This window comes from Cercospora beticola, chromosome 8 (assembly GCF_033473495.1).
Source record: "Cercospora beticola chromosome 8, complete sequence".
Lineage (NCBI taxonomy): Eukaryota > Fungi > Ascomycota > Dothideomycetes > Mycosphaerellales > Mycosphaerellaceae > Cercospora > Cercospora beticola.
Window position 1 is genome coordinate 1,444,581 of NC_088942.1, and position 20,036 is coordinate 1,464,616.

The window sequence follows — 20,036 nt, forward strand, 5'->3', positions numbered from 1 at the left end:
GAGTTGTGAGACATGATACCACTTTTACAGATATACCCAGAATGCACATACATTGTCTCGCATTTGCTCGCATTGCTCCAATGGCATATTCAAGGATAGAACAACGGAAGTAGACAGTAGTGAATGCTAAGCAAATTTTGGTTGGAACCAGCACCATGTTACACCATACCTCTATTCTGCGTAATCTGCTCTTTCGCAACCAGCACAGGACTCTCGTCGTCAATTCGTAGCACACTTTCCTGCTCGATATCCGTCTGCACATGGATATGCCCATCACTCACCTGCCGCTCCTCCGAACTCGACTTGTTCAAGCGCGGCCCCAGCTCAATATCTTCTGAGCTCTCCAGTAGCATATCCTGCCGGCCTGTCCAGGACCTCTTTGCTTTATGGGTTTTGAAACTGGCGCTTTGGCTCGTAACATGCGTGTAACAGCGACTCTTCGACCGCGAATGTGTACTTTCGGGCGTCCAGCCGTCTGACGTGTTTGGTGCGTCGGGTTTGACGAATGAAGGGCCAGAACTGGAGTGCGTGCCGTATTTCGATGCGCCTTTGAGCCATGTAGGGAAGAGACAGCGGAGGGTCGGGAGGCATGAGCAGATGATGCCGGTATTCATCTCAATAGATGACCAGATGCATGCCATAGCATTCTCGTAAGTGATATCTTTGGACGACATCAAGTGGTACAGAGATGGCAGTCGTAAGATAGACACAATAACGACCAGTCCTCCGATCGCAAAGACTCCGACCAGGGCCCACTTCTGGCGCCGAGGCAATTGAAGCTTGTTGAGGAATGGCAATGGCAGTACAGTGATCAAGATGTCGGTGATCATGTTGAGTGACGTACTCGCAAGTGAAAGTGCCAGTCTGTCTTGACATGTTTTGTGCTTGATAGAGTGGTCCCAGAATGCTGCCGGCGGAGTGCAGGTGAGTATAGCTGATATGATTCTCCATATCGCATAGCATGAGACAATTGCCATGAGTGTGTATGTGGCGATGCGGATACCCCTTTGCGGAAACATGCGAAGGTACTGGAACATGATCGAAAACTTGGTGCAGAATAGCGAGCAGTTGTATACGATGATCATCAGCCAGTACTGCAGTCCGCATTGTCAGTGCTATGGTCGGGCTGTCTTTGGGCATCACTGACCGCTCTGAGGTTCAACATGGCCTCGTGAGGTCCTAGTGTCCATTCGTGGCTGCCGAGGCCGGTCTTCACCTACTTCCCAAGTCAGGTCCGTATTCTTCGCTGAGAGCTGTGTCGAATTGGTTTATGAGAGGGGTAAAGCATTACCTGTGCGATCATAGTCGCTGTCGTAGCCCACGCAAAGGACTTTTCCGAGTCAGCGACGCTGCTTGGGCACGTTCGAACAATAACGACTGCTCACCACTGATCCAAATATGCAGGCATCGTCTCGGCCAGCAGTTCTCGAGACGATAAATCGAGCGTAAAGGCGGAGAACTACCGCGACCGTGGCCAGAGATGTCATGACCACGGTCCAGGCCACAATCGCGGGTTTGCTTGCACTTCCATACAGCATCGTCTCAGTCGTGTGCCGCGACCAGCTATGCGTCTATGCGATCACCGGTGTCGAGCATATGTTTCCGGCCTCATGCTGCACATCAATGCAGGTGGTTGGGAGGTGATGTCGGGCGGAGACATTGTCCGCCGCCATCATCCGGTAAGCTGTTCTCCAGGAAGGCCGCTGCAGTATTCTCCATGACCTTGTCTCCTTTGTCGGCACAAGCATCCTGAGCCAGCTTTTTTAAGTATCTGAGCTTAATTTCGTCGCATAGTATCGAGAGCGTGCTTGCCTATGATCCTGGGCATACTGGATTCTCGACCATATAATGACCGCGCAGTATCGCAGAACAGCCTGTGCCCGGGGTCGGATTCACACAGCGTCGTTCGAGAAGGCAATCTCCATGTGGAACTCTCGTGCAAGTCTGCGACGGGCAACAAGCCTTGCTCAAGCGGGAGGAAGCTCTGCTGGGATCACTGAACTTTATGGAGGTCCGACGTCTCCGCAGTTTCGAGTGGTTATCTAGCGGGTAACCAACGCATCCAGACGATCGGATGCGGACGTTCGTGAGATCCAGGCCAAAGTCAACATGTCTCTTCCATTGATGGAGTGTCAACGCATCCGAGGATATGTCCACTCGACTGTCGATCCGATCAAGACCTCTCAATCTCGCCCTGCTCCCGAGGACTCAGTAATCCAGACGATGAGCGCCAAGGGTGGAATTCTGTAATCGGGCCTGAGGTGATCAGGAAGAACTTCGTGCCTTTCTGTGAAGAAGGAGCCATACGCGCTAGCGACACGCCAAGAGAATTAGTCTCGCTTGGGGAGCGGTGCCTTGTCTTCAACACGCGTTCATCGCCTCTATTTCTACAAAACGATGCATCGGCAGGGCAGGATGCAGACGACACACGCAGCCATTCTTGAGGGTTACCGCAGCCTCGCCTCCAATTCCCGCACAGCTTCGTCGCGTGCTTTGCCGTTGTCAAAGTCCAGGATGAAATCCCACCGCTGTGGCAATCTGCCCTTGAGACCGGCATGATCCATTGTGTATTCCGGATCGTTTCCCGTGAATATCAGACCCGTCTCCCGACTGGAGTCAACAATCTTCTGTGTGCGGGGCCGGCGTGCTTCATCGTACACCTGCAGTGCTACTGATGCCTGCTTCGGCGTGGTTATCCGACCCAACAGCGACGAGAGCACGAGAGCGTCTTCCATGGACATGCCGCCTCCCGACGACTGCCACGGAGTAGTTGCATGTGCTGCATCACCCATCACGGCTATCGGACCATCCGCGTATGTTCGTGCATGGGCGTGTTCCCACGTGCACCAGCACTGCACTGTTTTCTGGTCACCAATCACCTGTTGCAAAGTTAGCATGGTTTCGACCAACATCAGAAGGCCAACTAACAGCTGATAGGGCATTCCGTAGATGGGACGGCCAGCCCTCGAAATAGCCCTTGAACTCTTGAGCGTCTACTTCCTTCATCCAGGCATCGCCGGTGTCGATCTTCACTGTCGCAATGAACTGGATCAGTTCGCCTTCATTGAGCACATTGTGCATCATAAAGGTCCCCTTGCCAACCCAACCCCACTCCCGAGGGTCTTTGGTGTCCACGTAGTCAGCGCCAAGGATAGGTTTCAATTTCTCGTACGGCTGCAGCGTGGGTATTGCCATCATGTCGGCAGACACAGGCACTGCTGCTGGATCAGACTCGCCGAGAACAATCTTCCTGACAAAGCTGTGAATGCCATCTGCACCGATGAGGATGTCGGTCTCATGTGTGGAGCCATCTCCAAAATGCAGCACGAGAGGTCCATCGCCGCTACGATCGACTGTCTTCAGCTTCTTGGATGCATGCATTCGTTCGCTCGGAACGCTTGCCAGGAGTTCTTTCAGCAATGCAGCGCGATGCACGATACTGGTCAATCTCTTGCCTTCTTTCCTCGCATCGATTTCGTCGATCATCGTTCCTGCCCCAGGTCCCAGCGCCAGCATCAATCTGGCGCCATAATGCGGCACAGAACCTGCCCGTTCGAGTGCTTCTCTTGCCGAAGGGCCGATGAGTTCTAACGCTTGGAAGGCATTGCGGGTCATGCCAACAGCCATTCCAGCTTCACGAAACTCGGTGGCAGACTCGAATATGTGGACGTCAAGATGGTCGTGTTTGATCAGAGCGTGCATCAGCGTGGCGCCTGCCATGCCTCCACCTGAGATGGCAATCCGGACTTTAGACTGAGCCATGTTTGCAAAGGTGGTGTTGGTTGCAAGCTGAGAATGCTGACGGACGTCTCACATCCACGAGAGTTTGTGCACCGAACGAGAACGAGTGTTGGCAGGTGAGGACAATTCTCACTTCACATGTCGCGATAACTGATTTGGTGTGGAAGACGTGCCAACGGCCGCGCAAGTCACGTCACACGCGGACCTGCAGAGCAGCTTCCTCCTCAGCTCGGTGCCTGGTCAGATCAGCAGCGACAATGCCACCATGCACCCGCAGCGGCGCACGGGCAGCTGCGAGCAGAGTGTGATCCACGTGCTCGGTTCACAAATCGCGCAGTGCAGTGTGTCCGGCCGGAACAATGAAGACCTGAAAGCAGCTGACATTGATCGACATTACCGAACGAGGGTCCAATTGCCCCACCAAGCCACCACTTCGACCCTCAATACAACCTGCTCTATCCTTGCGAGCGTGGGTCGCACACCTATCCTACAGATGAGGGCATGGATGGAACACTCATAGCGTGAAGAAAAGATCACTCCTTGTAGAAGGCATCTGCATCTGTGGAAGATCAGAATCGCATTCATCGGGACATGCCCTACTAACTCACCGAATTCAGTCGTGCCATCCCGAGCCGTGACTACAATACCAGCGAGTGCGTCGTCGTCTCGCCTGCCCTTGTACCAGGCATCTGCGTCTGCGGGATATCAGAATCGCGCTCAATCAGTCATGTTTTATGCACTCACCAAATTCAGTCGTGCCATCCCGCGCTTCGAGTGCTGCATCGTTTCGCCTGTCCTTGTAGAAGGCATCCGCGTCTGGGAAAGTCAGTATCGAACTCACCAACATGTGCATCTACACTCACCGAATTCAGTTGTACCGTCTCGAGCTGAGACTATGCCAGCGAGCGCATCATCTTCCCTTCTATTCACTGCTATTGACCGAGCTTGTCTGTTCCTGTGTGCAATATCGAAGCTGGACTTGACAGCCTCATCTCGACTTGAGACAGCATTCGGCGACGACGCTTGACCTTCTGCAACTCAACTCGTTAGTGCAAAGCGCGCATGGAACTGATTTGACAACCAGGCTTACGAGGCTCAATGATTACAGGTGCGGCAAATGCCAATGCAATGTATGCCAAGGCGACGATGAACGACTTCATGGCTACTAGCTTCGGTGGATTTGTTCTGGTTGATGGTGCAAGAAGTCGACGACTCATGGAAAGGGAAAGATCAAGATATGAAAACACGCCGAGACCACACATCTATACCGCCACGAATGCTTGCTACGAAACCTTGCTCAAAGTTGCATCGATTGTGACACAACAGCAGCAAGCTCGCGGACCCGTTGCCTGACAAGGCAACTGACGCGTATCTAATAAAGGGTCGAGCAACTGGCGTACGTGAGTCCGTAGTAGGGTATGAGCCGGCCTCAAACTCGCATCACATGCTTTAGTTGCTTCGTTGGCCGGAAAAGAGAGGCAACTATCGGGACTCACGGATTGAGACGCGGAGCACTGGGGAGCCGTCTCAGAATTCGTGAAGCCAGTGTGGTTGATCACTGCATGTGTATCAGCGAGCCATGAACAGCTGCCAATTCCGGTGTAGCACTTGCACACGAGGTGGTGCACAAAGAATCATCGAATGACCCGATCACCGAAAACCCCACATGCTGATGATCATTCACTGCAGATCATTCCTGCAACGCGCTAGACCCGGGCAGTTTCATGCCAAGCGAGTATGTCTATCACAGCACTAAAGCTATTCGCTCTGCGAGAGCTGAAGACGTACCCTGCACGGCACACAAATCCTTCCAATTGCTTTGCATGTACGAACAAGCTCATGTGGCTGACAGCAGGATTACGCCAGCGGAATGCACCTGCAGCGTGGCGTGAAGGTAGCTGATCCATCATGGCTGGAGGCCTGACGTGAAGCTGTGACATTCTGCAGGCCCGCGAGACATTTCCTGACATGCGTCGATACTGACCAGAGCAGTCGCTTCAGCACCAGCACCAGCACTGAACATGGAACGCGAAGAAGAGCGGCCGTTTCTAGAGCAGAAGCTGGAAGACAGCGAGTGGCAGCAATATGTTCAACGGCGAAACTACAGACAACCTCCACGAATGTGGCTATGGCTATCTACAATCCTCAACATCGTCTTGTTCGCCGTATCTCTTTTTCTAGTATTCTTGCTAGCCTTCAAGCAGCAAGACACGACGATCCCTGAGCCATACTGTAAGCAATGACCAGAAAACCGATTCGTCCAAAATCAATCCTAAATCAATACAGCACCAGCCAATGAAGCCATTTCATACGAATATCGAAACATGACCGGGAACGAGAAAATCATGGTTGGCGACCCCACGCCCGCCTGGGAAGAAGCCATGCACAATCTCCTCGAAGGAACTCTCATTCGCGTCTCCCAAGAAGAACTCGATATCCTTGGCGAAGACTCCGTACCTCTCAAAGACGGAGGTTTCGCAGCCGGATTAGGCGTGGCGCATAACATCCACTGCGTGAAGAGGATCAAGCAATTCATGTACTTTGATTACTTCTATCCTGATGTCGAAGTTGGGAGCGGGCATTATAAGTATTTGCAACATCATGCCGGTAAGACCTGAATTTCGAATGACTAGAACATTATTTTCGAGCTGACATTGGATTTTGTTCCAGATCATTGCCTTAATTTCCTTCGTCAGAGTGTGATGTGCCATATGGATACTTCGTTATACACGCTCGTTTGGACGCCAGGAGAAGATGGCAAGGATGTGATTAAGCATAGGGCACCTGGGGAACAGAAATGTGTGAGTTGGGATAAGATGCAGGAGTGGATGCAAGCGAGGAGTACCAGTACGACTGTGTTGGTTCATAACTCGGAACACTAGTCTCGAATGCCATGAGCCAATTACTGAACCATCGATTCTTATGCCCAAGAGAAGTTGACTAGATTTGGAGACCTGTCTGCTACGGACCGAAACTCCCCTCCTCAGCTTCATCCAGTACGTGGTCTTGCAACGGCGCGGGTATTGCTTTCTTATCCACCCACTCCTTGAATGGCTCCCACTTGATACACTTCCTTTCATGATGACTGTAGCCTTTGAGCCCATGTGGAGCTTGCGAGTCGAAGTGCACTGTATGGACAGTCAAATCTGGTTGACACATCAACGCCGACCGAATGACTTCAATGCAATGATCGTAGTGCTCGGCCGTCAGCCGTCCATCATCGATCACATCTTGATACGATTCTTTGTGTGTCCATTGATATAGTCGTTTCTGCGATTGATTACCATTAGTCGCTCGTCTGCCATTGAGATTCCTCTGTCGTTCTACTCACCAGACAGTGTAATTGATGGAATACTGCATAGTATCCTACGTAACCTCCTGTGCCTTTCACTGCTACTGATGACTTGTTCATCTTCTTCATTTCGGCCGGAGGCATATCGAGCATGGCTGGTCTTAGAAGATCTGACCAGGCTTCATCGAGCTCGGGGCGTGGTAGGCCGACGAATGGGCCTTTGGGTTCGACGTTTGGGATGCGGATTTCATGCTCTATGACATTGCGAGCAGGAGCTGTAGGAGAGTCTGGTTTAGTTTTCTGTCGAATCGGTCGTCCAATTGTACTCACAATAAATTTCTTGGACATCATCTGGTCGTTTCGAGATTCCTTTTGACGAGCTTGTCGAGTATGTGTGGTTTGCTGACATGTTGAATACCATGAAGCCAACATTGGCGGCGAGAAATGCCGCATGAAGAACGAAGAGGAGGTAGTGGATTCTTGTCCATGATGGTTTCTTCTTGATCGTTTCATTGCTGGGTAAGGTACCATCTTCGGTCGTTCTCAGGAAAGGCTTCTCTTCGTCATATTCATTGAACGCCATGGCGGTGCCTGCCAAAACGAAGTCCGTCTCTCTTGCTAGAACGTGAGCAGCCCAACGCGTTTGTTGCAGTCACTCTCGACATTCTTTCTCACGACCAGCTCACACTCGTTCGAGGATGTCGCACGCGAACGGGCACCCGATCCTACTAGCTCGCACAGAGTCCAGCTGCGCACACGAGCTGAATGCCGTGGGGGCCGTCTGACAGTCCCTCCGCATGACGCACGCCAACTTGTACAACCTTGTGGTATATTGCAGCCGGCAGACCTCTTCTTACCTGTGATCCTTCGGGCATTGCTCCACCTTCATTCCTCCAGTGACAACCAAGCCTGGCTCCTTCCAAGGACCCCTCAAGCCACCAAGGATCCGAAGATCTACGCTATGCAAAGCTAAGCACAAGTATGCATATTTCTCGACTACCGAAACGAATCACAGCCTGTGTCACTCGCACATGTGGCGTGTACTCTGTGTGTATAACCGTAGATCTCTTTCTGCTTTACCCGCCTGCTTATCGGGCAATAACCCGAGGCGCCTTTCATATCGGAAAGTTGGAAATGCGGGACGTTTCTGCGCAGATCTTTTCCACTTTGTCTGCTCTACCAAAGGTGATCGTCAGCTTCGGTCGCCGGGCCTGCGAATCTGTACCATTGGTCGCAGATCATAAGAATAGTACGGTTACGCTGCGAATACGTACCACAAACTATTGCTGCACAGAAGGTAGTATTTCGACTAGCGATGCTTTCGAGTGGATGGTTTACTCAGCTTTCCGCCGCATGTAGTACCTTGGTTTTTTGCCACGCAATGCTCATGTGCTGTTCGCGTGCCGGAGAGCTCAAACCAGATGCGTGTGCCGGGTTTGTGCTCCTGCGAGTGTTGTTAGTCTGGTCACAGTATTATCATCAGCCGTAGCTGCTGCGCGTATTTGCGCTCGTGTCCACCCTCAGGCAGACGAATCCTCAGCTCTTGAGGAACCCAACAATTTACCAACAGGGTTCGGTATTCCAAGTCGTTGCTGATGAGCTGTCTCTCATTTGATCAACATGGGAAGTTATCATTATGTTAATTTCGCCTCGGTCACGGCTATTGGCATCATCTTTCCCGTGCTTGGTCTCATCGCTCTTGGGATACGAATCTATGGGCGAGTCAAGTATACGAGATCGTTAGACATTGATGATGTTCTCATCGTCCCAGCTGCGGTGAGTCAAGCGCAAAGAGGGCTCCATTCTCAGTCAACGAAGCTGATCGCAGTGTCAAGATCCTTATGGTCGCCGCAGGAGTGGGCATGGTCATCGCTGCGCAGATGGGATTCGTCGGAGGCCATGCGCCATACAGGACATTCGAAGAACTCATGTTCGGGAAGCCAGAGCGTCAGCTTATGCTCGAAAAGGTTGGTCGGACTCGTGCGTTTCTGTGTTGAATTTCATCGCTCATTCGCCTTGCACAGCTCGAATACGCATACTGGATTGGCCATGTCCTCGTCATCGGCTTCACCAAGTTGACCTTCCTCTTCTTTTCCCGAAGAATATTCCGAGGACGTGGAGCTCAAACGAAATTTGACTACGTGAACTGGCTCATGATTGGAGTAGTGACAGTGTGGATGGTGGCATATGTATTCCTGGAAATTTTCAGTATGTCTTGCTCCATTCTCCAGGCTTCTTGTTGCTTACAATTCTAGTGTGTGGCTTGAACTTCTGGGCTGCCTGGGACACAGTCTACGCGCTGAGGACCTACTGCATGGATACCTTTGCGTTGTTGACATCCTGCGCGATCACGAACTGGGTCATCGACTTGGCGATCTTCGCCATTCCTCTTGTTATGGTGAGCATTCTTCGCGCTCGCAGGATCAATACCATCGTGCTGACCATGAAACAGATCAACAGCCTGCAAATGACAGCAAGACGGAAGGTCCAGGCCTCACTTGTCTTTGCCCTCGGTCTCTTGTAAGTAGTCCCAGAGTTGTGCTGGCTCGGAGCTAATGTGTACAAAGTACGGTAATCGCTGGATTGCTGCGCATGATCATCGTCTGTCAAGTCGTCGAAAATGGCCTCATGAGCCCAACGATAACTCTGCTCGGCACAACCTTCGAAACCACCGACAATGAAGGTACAATATCCCTCATACTGTTCTGGACGTACGTCGAAATCGGAGTTGGTTTCCTCGTGGTATGCCTGGTCGCATGCGGGAGGGTGTTCGACGAAGCGTCCGCACCGGTTCTTCGAAAGCTCAAATCGATGGTATCAGCGGCGACCAGCGTGGCGTCAAGGGCGTCGAGCAGGTCCTCGTTGTTTTCAGAAAATTCTAAAGACGAGAAGGATGATCACAGAATTAGTGTTTCGACAAAGGTTGAAGTGGTGTCAAAGGATGAAGAGAAAGGTATGCCAGCAGTCCCTGAATGGTTGCAAGCTAGCCGGAGAGGGACATTAGACCTAGATTAGCAGTATGTCGGTCTGAAAGGAATTGTCTGTGCTTGCATGGTGTCTTCAAAGTCACCGATACCTCTACAGACTCACCGCAAACGCCCGCGCTATGCATTTTCCGCTCATTTGTCCAGATGCAATGTTGTACACACTTTCAAGCCGCTCACCAGCCTCTTCTTGCGCTTCTCGCCTCGTGACCCTTCTCCTTCTTCCTGCTCTTCTTGCTTTCATACTTTCTCTGCTTACTCTTCTGCCATCGTTCTGGCTCGGTGACGGCTTCGATTCTTCTCTTCTGTCTCCGCTCCTCCCTTCTGAGTTTCGCTTCGCTACGAGTGACGGCCAACGCAGCCAAGAACTTCTCCTGACCAAGCTTCTGTTGGATCAAATTCAGAAGCTCTGCAGCGTTGTCCTGCAACTTTTGGTGCCGGTCGCCCGGGGCTTTGGGCACAGTCGGGTCCGTGAGTGCATAAAGTGGGCGAAGAATGGGCTGAAGACTCGTGCCAGGGATGCTACCCAAGTGCTTGATAGTCTTTGCGAGGGTATCCAGGGCAGCTGTGCGAGAGACAATGGAGAATTTATCAGCCATCAGCATTGACGACAGCCGGCGGAGCAGATGAGCGATTGCCAGCTCGGAGACGCGTTCATCCTCATCCTGCTCTTCATCATCTTCAGAGGCTTCGGAACTCAGTACGGCCTGATCGTTCCATGGCATCTCGTTGGCCGCGAAGAAACGACCAAGATCGGCAAGATTGCGCACAATGTGGGCTGTGAGACTGTCCTCAGTGCTGAGAGCTACAGCGCGTAGCGCTCGCAAAGAGACAAGACAAAGGCGTCGCATGTCCTCTGCGCCGAGCTCGAGACCTCCAGAGCCTCTCAAAGGCAGACCAGCAAGGCCTGTTGCAGTTTTGGAGCTGGTGCTTGCAAAGTCCGCGAAATAGTCCCCTTGGAGCGAAGCAACCATTGTCTGCACTCGTGCATCGTCAGTGGCCGGGAGCTTATGAACGGCTTGCCATACGTCTTCAGAAGACTCTGCGAGTCCAACTTCAGGAAAGCGCTGGACTAGGACAGCAAGGACCTGCAACGCATCATGGACCACTTGCGGTTGAGAGAACTCTCCATCCTGCTCCGTGAGGATGTCCTCCACTTTACTACGCAACCCGGCAAGCTGCTTCTGCGATAGCTGACGGTTCTGGAGTAGGATTCTCCAGCACTGCAATGATCCGGCCTTGAGCAGTGGCTTATCTTTCCTCAGCCACGTCTCCATGGTGCTGAGCAGTTGCGCCATCAATTTATCATCTTCTGCTCGTTCGAAGATCTTGGCAATGAGCAGCTCGGCCGAATCACGACACTTGGCATCAGGATCAGCAATTAGCAACGGCACCAGAGTCAAGAAAATCTCGAGTGCTCGATCTTGTATCACATCGTCGCCGACCTTGTCCAGCATTGAGTACAAGAATGTCATCACGCTTTGTCGTCCTGCAGCATGTTTGTACTTCAGGTTCGTGACGAGGAAGGACGTCTGCTTCTCCCATCGATCTTTGCCTTGTGGGAAGTCCATGACGAAAGTGAAATATGCACTTCTCGCGCTGTCTCTAATCGACTGATCCGGGTTGGTAACCATAGCCTTGCCCACCTCATCCATGACTTCGTAGACTTCTGCAATAACAATCTTTCGTCCAAGGATTGCCCGTAAGAATTTGTAGATGACGCCCTGACGATCTGGCTCATCGACATCGTTCTTGACACGCTTCAGTAGCAGCGCGATATCCTTTTCTTTGATCTGCACGGAGCGTCTCTCGCGTAACACGGACGTGATGAGCTCAAGCGCTGCTTGAGAAGCATCAGTAGTACTGCTGGAAGCGCTTTTGATCATCGCAACGGCCTCTTTGACATAGACAGGTGCATCCTCCTCCAGCTGCTTGATGGGAACGCGCATGATGGTTGACAAAAACCGGACTGCGGCAAGCTTGACTTCTTCTTGGCCTTGTATCAGAGCATCTCCTGCCATAGGTAAAAATTCTGCCATGTTTGCAGGTGTTTGCAAGTCTTCATGGCGCCGGACTACCTTTCTGAGCAGACTGAGCGCAAATGCGATGAGCTTGTACCTGTAGGACGCAGTACCGCCTTTAGGGCCAAGTTTCTTCTTCTCCGGTTCTGGCTGGATCTCATAACGCTTGCGGCGCTCATCAATCGCGGGTTTCGATGTCTGAGCATTCTCTCCAGCATAGACCTGGCTAACTATCTCCCAGCAAAACTTGAGCATGTCTCGGCTGTCAGCCTCAGGGTTCTGGTCCAGTCCTTTGCGAAGCCGTAGGAGTAGATCATCGATCTTCTTGACCGATTTGTTGTCCAGCATTTCAGAGAGCATGCTATGGAGCGGTCGTACCAGAGCTCCTAATTGACGTACTGGGGTCACTCGCGAGAGAAGTTCCATCGTGTCGTAGCTTTTGCTACTCTTGACTTCCTTCATTCCACTCTTGTACTCCTCGGCATCCTTTTCTTGGCCAGTAACGCCAAAGATATCATCCATGATCACGTCCATGAGATGTGGTAGACATTCATCGAGATCACCCGGCTTAAAACTGTCGAGACTGCCGACTAGCAGAGAGTGCACAGTAAAGGACAAGACGTGCAATTGATAGCCGCGTTTCAAGGATCCCTTGAGCTCCTTCAGGATAAAGCTGAAATAAGTAGGCCCGACGAACTCCAGTATCTGTGCAAGGGCCTTTCTCGTTTGGTCACGAGCTTCTTGGCTTCTACTGCGTAGAACGTGGCAAATGTCCGTAAGCACTCCAGGCAGTCGCGAGGCAAATTCCTCTTGCGGCAAAGATGACATGAGCTTGACAATCGTCACGGCTATAGAAATGCGTCGGTCGACAGTAGACTCATCTTTCTGCTGCAGGTATGCCAGCAGGGGAGTGAGCTGCTCTCTGATGATAGCTTCGCTGATTGGTCTTTGATCTTGAGGCAGGGCGATGATGCCCTCGACCATCTCACGAAGAAGCTGGAGGACTCGCTTCTCGATAGTCTCGTGATCATCTTTCTCCTTGTTCTTGAGATAGCCGATGTACCGCTGGAATGTGGAACGGAAACTGTTTTTATTGAGGGCTTTGCCAAGCGCACCAATGGCTTTCCTGGTCTGATTAGCAAGATTGAGTCCAGCCTCTCCCTCAGCCGCGTCGAAGACGAAATGTTCTAGGAGTGGCAGAAGTATGCGAAAGGCACTATTCGAACCCACATTTGCGGCCTCGCTTTCAAGCACTTGCACTGCAGCCATCCTGCGCCGGAGTTGAATATGTAGCACGTTGAGAAAGAAAGACGTCTCCTCATCCTCGTGCCCCCGGAGGCGTAAACCACTGATCTTCTGCCATTCCGGAAATGTTCCAATGATGTGATTCAGGACCTGGCAGTACTCGGCCCGTACCAGCTCGGACTTCTCATGCATACCACGCTCGATGCCGGCGAGCACGGCATGTTCGAGCAGCGACATCCATCGCTGCTGATCGGCGTGCTTTGATGCAGCAGACACGAACAGCTGGAGGCCATACGAAGCATCAGTGCGGTTCACGCGGTCTTCCGGATCGCGGATGTAGAAGAGCAAGTTGTGTACCAGTGGTAACCATTGCTCAATGGTGAAATCTGAGCTGGAGGACTTCACCTTGTTGAAAGCGCTGTCGCGCCGCTGGAAATCCGGTTCATCCAGTCGTGTTCCCCGGGCATTCATGTCTTCGCAAACATGAGCGATGTCACTCAGTGATGGGTCATCACGTACAAGTGCAGCGAGGACCTTAGAAAGTAGCACTCGGCTCTCTGCATGGGACAGACGGGAATACAGTACGCAAACCGCATCGTACAAATCATCTCTGCTCTCTACACCGAAGTTCTCGATGAGAGGCAAGATCGTCCGCAGCAGACCAGACTTGGTTGGAGGAGAAACCTCCCTGTTGGGTTTCTTGAGAAGTTCCGTGCATGTCCTGGTAACGTGCGCAGCTTCAGACTCTGATTGAATCCGCCCAGCAAGCTGTGAGAAAGAGTGCACACAGGCATCTAGAGCATCCTTGGACGGCTGCTGCTCAATGACTGCTCCGATGGCTTTGACGAAGCTTGACACATGAGGCTGCAGAATTGTTGGCTCGATGTCAATCGTAACAAGGTTGTCCAAGACTTGCTGGAGCACAAATAATTGTACTTCTTTCTTTGTGTGCTTGCCTTGAAGTAGGTCTGCCACCTGCGCCAATATCGCGTGTCCAGGTCCAATGAACAAGGAAGCAGTATCATTGCGTTCGCTCCAGGCAGAGAAGAGACGTAAGGTACCTGACACGGATTGCGCAGTTTCGATTGCAAACGAGCTCAAGCGAGGCAAGATCAGCTTTTCAGTGACTATGAGACCATATTGTTGTGTGTCAAAAGCTGTCATCGTGGCAAAAATCTTGACCAGACACTGTATGCCAGTCTGTCGAATGGAGCGGGCCAAGGCCGGATCGGAGCCGTTCTCTTGTTCCAGCTTGTGCGCTGCACTGATGGTACATGCAAGGATGACTCGCGCGAGCTTTGGCGCGAATGTCTCGAGACCATCACCAAGCGTTCGCAGCATGTCGTCCAACATGTTGACCAGACCAAGTTGCTGACGTAGCGACGTCCTGGGCATCGGGATCTCATCAGTGCTCTTCTCAAATTCTTCACCAGCGAGGGGCTTGCACGCAATGTCGAGAAATGCTCCCAATGTATCTTCGCCAAATCTTGACAAAGCAACAAATATCGCCTTGCGGCGGCCGGATTGGCCTTCCTTACCGCCTGCTACCGCGCGGCCGTACAACAAGCGCAGAAGAACTGGCATTAGAGTTGCATGATCTTCCGGACGGATGCCGTCCTCGCCTTCCCCAGATTCAGCTGCATCGTGCAAAAAGACCGACAGCTCTTCACGGAACCGGTTTTCGTCAAGAAGATTATTGAGGTGTTCTTGATATCGGGTGAGCGACTTGTCTTTCCAAGCGAGCACAGCTTTGAGCGCGGACTTCTGAATCTCAAGATCACCGTTTCCACATAGCGCCAGTAGTGCGCTAAACACGGCTTCCGCCTTGTACAGCACTCTCGGGTTGTTGAATTGAGCAAAGATTCCCAGCAAGGCCTTCTGGTCCTTCCGCGCCCAACGATCCGAGCCCGATGCTTCATCGTCGCCTTCCTGCACCGATCCTGCCCATCTTAGCAGAGTGGGAACAAGCAAACGCGAACGTTTCTCTGCGATCTGTGGAATCTTGCTCAAGACCCGCAGTGCTTGAGATCGCGCACTTTGCGAGATCAATGGCATTTTTCGCGTGTCTAAGCTTAGTTGTTCTTCGGGGGAAGGCAGACCGCTGTATGGGACCTCGAAAACTTGCTTAGAAATTGCTTGCATCTTGGCGAAATTTGGGCATTCGAAGCTCGAAAAGACTTTGAAGCCGTCAGTGTCGACGTCCATCAGCTGAGGTGTCTGTGGCAGCGGCTCGTCATCCGATTTTCCATCGATCCATTTCTGAGCTAGGCTTATGACAACTTCTTCTCCGACCTTGTTCTGACTGATAGCGGCAAGCGCTTCGCTAGCGTCCTCCCACGCCTGGGAAAGATTCAAGTGGAGCAAGCCGAAGAGGAAGGTTGGGATGGCTCTTTGCATGACGTCGCCGCTGGACAAGGTGGTGTATTGTGGTGGAATGCGTCGAATGTTCATGGACATTGACCTGGCGGCTTCTAGGGAGATGGGTATCGACTCCACGAGGATCGCAGTCGCAAGGATCGTTGGCTCTTCCAATCCTCGCAACCTGTACAGTTCTTGGAGGATGTCCAGAACATCCTGCCTGATTGAGTGCGACGCCGAACACAGAGAAGACACAAGCACATCTTCAAGTACGCGAATATGCTCGCCCTGAACGTCCGTCGGCTTGTACTCCTTGATGAAGGTCAGCAGATTGGTCCAGAAGGCTGGCAGAGGTGCCATTTCCGGACTTCTTTGGCAAAGTGCCGGCCATGAGCCAGAGAGAAATGTCGTTGCAGGTCTCATGACAAGCAATTGGCGCAGGACGGAGCCGTATATGAGCGATTTTGTCTCAAGTGGAGTGGCATCTTCGGCATGAAGTACTGCTTCTACCAAGTTCAGTGATGCCTCGCGGAAGCTATCAACAGTGCTGTCGTCGATCGCAAGATGCGGCAATGCACGAAGTAGCAAATTCGAATGCGCAAGAGCTTGAGTGCTATCAGCTTGGACGCTGTTGATTTCTGCGATACAGGCCAGCATATGTTGTATGGCAGTTCTCGAGCATTTCAGCTTCAGATCCGGCCTCGTTCCACCTACGCGAACGACCAGTGAGAGAAGGTGGGGGTCGTTGAGTTCAGCTCGCTCAGCAACAAAATTTCGCAGATATGGTAGCAAAATCTCGTTGAAACGATCCGCGCCAAGTCTGTGCACCATATCGCAGAATTGTGCGAAATAAGGAGCCCAGGTGCCGTTGCGGAAAATGTCTAGCGTCTTGACCATCTTCTGGACAGCTCCGATGGGCGCCGACTGCAGTACCAGGGCGTATAGACTGAGTACAGCGTGTGCGAGCTTTGCGTCTTGTTCCTGTAGCCTCTGAGCTGCGGTGGCAAGGTCCTCAGTGACTTGCACAACAGTTTTCCATTCTGTGATACGAGAGCCTTTGCGTACGGACACGGCTGTGGAAAGCAGGGAAGTGCAGAATTGGATGCTAGTGGCACTAGCTGCACCTACGCTCTGTTGTATGTGCAAGACAATCGTGTCTAAGACAGGCTTGAAACCCTCCTGGTTGCTGAAGTGGATAAAGTCGGTTAGCAACCCACAAACGATGCGCTCGGCACTGGCCGATTCATCCTGCATGATCCTCTCAGCCGTCGGGAAAGTTGTCTGCAGTATAGCGGCACCGCCGTTGGCGAGCCCTTGCTGAACGCCTCGAATCGATTCACTAAGCACAGCCATGACACCTTGCTGATGGAGATCCGCGGTAGTCTCCGTGGTCGTCTGAGCACAGTCGTTCAGTATGCGTTCTACGACGGTAGTCAGGGGCTTGGAATCCCGTTCATAGACAATGGCTGCTTTTCGCACCAGGAACGCGAACGCTTCAGCGGCGTATCGGACGATGAATGGCTTCTGTTTCTCTTTGCCCATATAAGGAGCCAGCAGGTCATACAAAGGTCGGAGGTCCGGCACGAGCAATCGCGAGAGATGCTTGAACAACCATGCCAAACAGTCAAAACCGGCGTTTATCACTGCCAGGTCTTCGTGCTTTGCGGCGACAGCCAGGACGGAAGCCACGGCGCGTTGGAAGTGCTTCTCGAAGCGGGTGTCCAGATCTCGGGCCAAGTTCCATAGCAAATTGAACAGCGGGTCCATAGCCAGCGCATCGCCTCTTCCAATGTATTCCATCAGCAAGTCCACAATCTTGTTCTCGTTGTGCAGGACCACGGGCAGGTTGTCGCATAGCGGGGCGGCATCTTTGGCGAATGCGCTGAAGGTTGTCGACAGATTTGTATCCCTCCATTCTGACAGAGCCTCCCCAAAGTATGTGTGCGAAGTCTCTACCTCCTTCTCTTCCTGCTCAACATGTCGCCTCCGTCGAATCGGGTCGATCTTGAGCGTTGCGATGCGCTCGTTGAAGGACTGGAAGCGGTAATTTTTGGTGTGTGCCGTCGTTCGTTTCGTGTCCTTCTTCGGCTTGACGACCTTACTGGCCTTGACGCCTCGTCCTCTAGCCATGGACGACATGCTGTCTACATGTCGCTGTCTTGCAGACGGTCGCCAAAAAAGTTCAAAAGTTCTCGAGAGCTTCCAGCGGACTTCTTAAACTAGCCGAAAGCTTATCTTGCATCGCGCTTTCCCCCTTTGGGAGCAGCATGAAAAGACATCGCGAGCGGAGAGGAAGTCGCGTAACACATGTGCATCACCGAGAGAAGCCACCCGCCTCCAATAGCCAGACCTTTTGTGCATTCCAAAGGGCTCATGGGCAGGAATCGCATATGTTCGTCGATGCTCAATTGAGATCAGCCGTCGTCACATGAGTGCTTCCAGCTTCCTCTCACAAGCTCATCACTGAATTCACCTCACGCGTCGGCAACTGACGACAATCGCACGTCGAGCATAAAACATGGCTTCTAAGATGTAAGTTCCATGCCACATCCACAGCAAGACTTCCTATGGCTGCCAATATGGACGTTGACATGGTGATTTCCGCCAATTCAGCCTTCGACCAGGGCCTCGATGTGCCTATCGACATGGACGACCACATGGGCCTCCATGTCGGACTCAGCGATGCCACTGCTAACACCATACGCAGTGCCATAATCGGCGATGTCAACGGGAAGTTCTCTACTGTCTTCGGACAGAAACTCGCCACCATGCAGAAGAAGCAGAACTTCGCCTTTGCGATTGTCGCCGGCAATCTTTTTGCAGAGCCCGATACGATCACTGAGGAGGAGAAAGTAGAGCAAGAAAAGCTTCTCGCCGGCCAGATTGAGATTCCTGTCACGACATATTTCACGATCAGCACGCGCGCACTCCCATCGCCAGTCCTTGAGAGACTACGAAACAACAATGGCGAGCTTTGCCCGAATCTCAGTGTTCTTGCCCGTAAATCTCTCTTCAAGACGTCAGAAGCATTTAAGATCGTCACTCTGGGTGGCAACTACGCCGATGTGTTGCCCGACGACGCCGACGAGTACACTGCCAAGTATACTGACAAGGACATCGGCGAAGCTGCTGCGTTCGGCGAGGTGGACATCCTGATCACCAGCGACTGGCCTGCAGAAATCAGGATCGGGTCTAAGAATCAGTACGAAGGACGCTCACCGCCCGGAATCCGAGGCTTGGGCGACTTGGTCAGCGCACTAAAGCCTCGATATCACTTCTCCACTTCGCAGCGATTCTTCGAGCGCGAGCCCTTCTTCCATAATGCGGAGCCTCCACGACCGATCACTCGCTTCGTTAGTGTTGCACCGTTTGGTACTGTCAAGTCAAGCGGCGCGGGTGCCGAGAAATGGATCGCTGCATACAATCTGGAGCCATCAGCGCCTGCTCCGCAGGTCCCACCTGAGGGAACCACGGCGACTCCTTTTGTGCAGACGAGAAAGCGCAAATCTATTGATGCAAATGGTGGAGCTCAGAATGGGTTCCGCTTCGCCAGCGGCGGAGGACGCTCATACAACGACTGGGATGGAGATCAGGGCCGACCGTACAAGCGCGGCAAGCGGCAACATCAGCGCAACCAGCGACAAGAACCACAGGAATGCTACTTCTGTCTTGGCAAGAACAACGCCGAAGTGCACATGATTACTTCGATCGGAGACAATGCGTACATGACCATCGCCAAAGGCCCTCTGGCAACCCGGCAGACCTTTCCAAAGCTTGGCATTCCTTGCCACATGCTGATAATTCCGGTGGAACACGCGCCAACCATCCAGGCGCTGAACGAAGAAACTCGTGAAGCGACACACAAAGAGATGAGTCGGTACCGCGATGCCCTTCACAACATGATTTCGAGTAAATCTACCTCTGGTGCAGACGGAGAAGCCGAACTCGGTGCAGTGACCTGGGAGATCAGCAGAGGCGGCGGTGTGCATTTGCACTGGCAATTCCTCCCTGTACCCGTCGCGATGGTCAAAGACGGCCGTATAGAGGCTGCATTCGATGTGGAGGCCGAAAACCAGCACTATCCGAGATTCGCCAAGACAGATGGAGAGAAAGCCGCTGCACAGGAGGGTCACTACTTCAAAGCTATGATCTGGTCGGAAGGAAGCGAGAAGGAAATAGTGTTGCCTCTCGACGAGACTTTCCGATTCGATCTACAGTTTGGGAGAAGAGTACTCGGGAAATTGATGGGCCTTGAGGAGCGAAGCCACTGGCGCGATGTGGCACAGAGCCAAGCAGAGGAGGATGCGGACGCTTCCGCTTTCAAAGAGGCTTTCAAGCAATACGACTTCACGTTGACGGACGATGACTGAATCGAGGCATGCTGAAAATGGAGCG

At 52.4% G+C, this 20,036-nt stretch overlaps 8 protein-coding genes across 8 annotated transcripts; 3 read left to right on the forward strand and 5 right to left on the reverse strand.

Annotated features, from left to right (window-relative positions):
- Positions 1-158: 158 nt before the first annotated feature.
- RHO25_011852 (uncharacterized protein) lies at positions 159-1,538 on the reverse strand (the record flags this gene model as incomplete). Its single annotated transcript, XM_023603267.2, has 4 exons — positions 159-1,094; positions 1,148-1,216; positions 1,292-1,330; positions 1,386-1,538. 4 exons carry the CDS (start codon positions 1,536-1,538, stop codon positions 159-161), a joined length of 1,197 nt encoding a protein of 398 aa, XP_023454499.2.
- A 909-nt stretch (positions 1,539-2,447) lies between these two features.
- On the reverse strand, positions 2,448-3,762 carry RHO25_011853 (uncharacterized protein; the record flags this gene model as incomplete). The annotated part of the gene is made up of 2 exons (XM_023603268.1): positions 2,448-2,879; positions 2,929-3,762. 2 exons carry the CDS (start codon positions 3,760-3,762, stop codon positions 2,448-2,450), a joined length of 1,266 nt encoding a protein of 421 aa, XP_023454494.1.
- Positions 3,763-4,274: 512 nt separating this feature from the next.
- RHO25_011854 (uncharacterized protein) lies at positions 4,275-4,901 on the reverse strand (the record flags this gene model as incomplete). Its single annotated transcript, XM_023603269.2, has 5 exons — positions 4,275-4,300; positions 4,350-4,436; positions 4,486-4,557; positions 4,605-4,772; positions 4,832-4,901. 5 exons carry the CDS (start codon positions 4,899-4,901, stop codon positions 4,275-4,277), a joined length of 423 nt encoding a protein of 140 aa, XP_023454493.1.
- An 861-nt stretch (positions 4,902-5,762) lies between these two features.
- On the forward strand, positions 5,763-6,623 carry RHO25_011855 (uncharacterized protein; the record flags this gene model as incomplete). The annotated part of the gene is made up of 3 exons (XM_023603270.1): positions 5,763-5,973; positions 6,028-6,348; positions 6,412-6,623. The coding sequence occupies 3 exons, from the start codon at positions 5,763-5,765 to the stop codon at positions 6,621-6,623; spliced, it is 744 nt and encodes a 247-aa protein (XP_023454496.1).
- A 79-nt stretch (positions 6,624-6,702) lies between these two features.
- Positions 6,703-7,616, reverse strand: RHO25_011856 (uncharacterized protein; the record flags this gene model as incomplete). Its single annotated transcript, XM_023603271.1, has 3 exons — positions 6,703-7,011; positions 7,073-7,308; positions 7,364-7,616. The coding sequence occupies 3 exons, from the start codon at positions 7,614-7,616 to the stop codon at positions 6,703-6,705; spliced, it is 798 nt and encodes a 265-aa protein (XP_023454495.1).
- A 1,037-nt stretch (positions 7,617-8,653) lies between these two features.
- RHO25_011857 (uncharacterized protein) lies at positions 8,654-10,048 on the forward strand (the record flags this gene model as incomplete). The annotated part of the gene is made up of 6 exons (XM_023603272.1): positions 8,654-8,809; positions 8,869-9,000; positions 9,058-9,241; positions 9,289-9,431; positions 9,486-9,553; positions 9,601-10,048. The coding sequence occupies 6 exons, from the start codon at positions 8,654-8,656 to the stop codon at positions 10,046-10,048; spliced, it is 1,131 nt and encodes a 376-aa protein (XP_023454492.1).
- Positions 10,049-10,193: 145 nt separating this feature from the next.
- Positions 10,194-17,780, reverse strand: RHO25_011858 (uncharacterized protein; the record flags this gene model as incomplete). Its single annotated transcript, XM_023603273.2, has 1 exon — positions 10,194-17,780. One exon carries the CDS (start codon positions 17,778-17,780, stop codon positions 10,194-10,196), a length of 7,587 nt encoding a protein of 2,528 aa, XP_023454491.1.
- Positions 17,781-18,220: 440 nt separating this feature from the next.
- Positions 18,221-20,011, forward strand: RHO25_011859 (uncharacterized protein; the record flags this gene model as incomplete). The annotated part of the gene is made up of 1 exon (XM_023603274.2): positions 18,221-20,011. One exon carries the CDS (start codon positions 18,221-18,223, stop codon positions 20,009-20,011), a length of 1,791 nt encoding a protein of 596 aa, XP_023454607.2.
- Between the last annotated feature and the right edge of the window lie 25 nt (positions 20,012-20,036).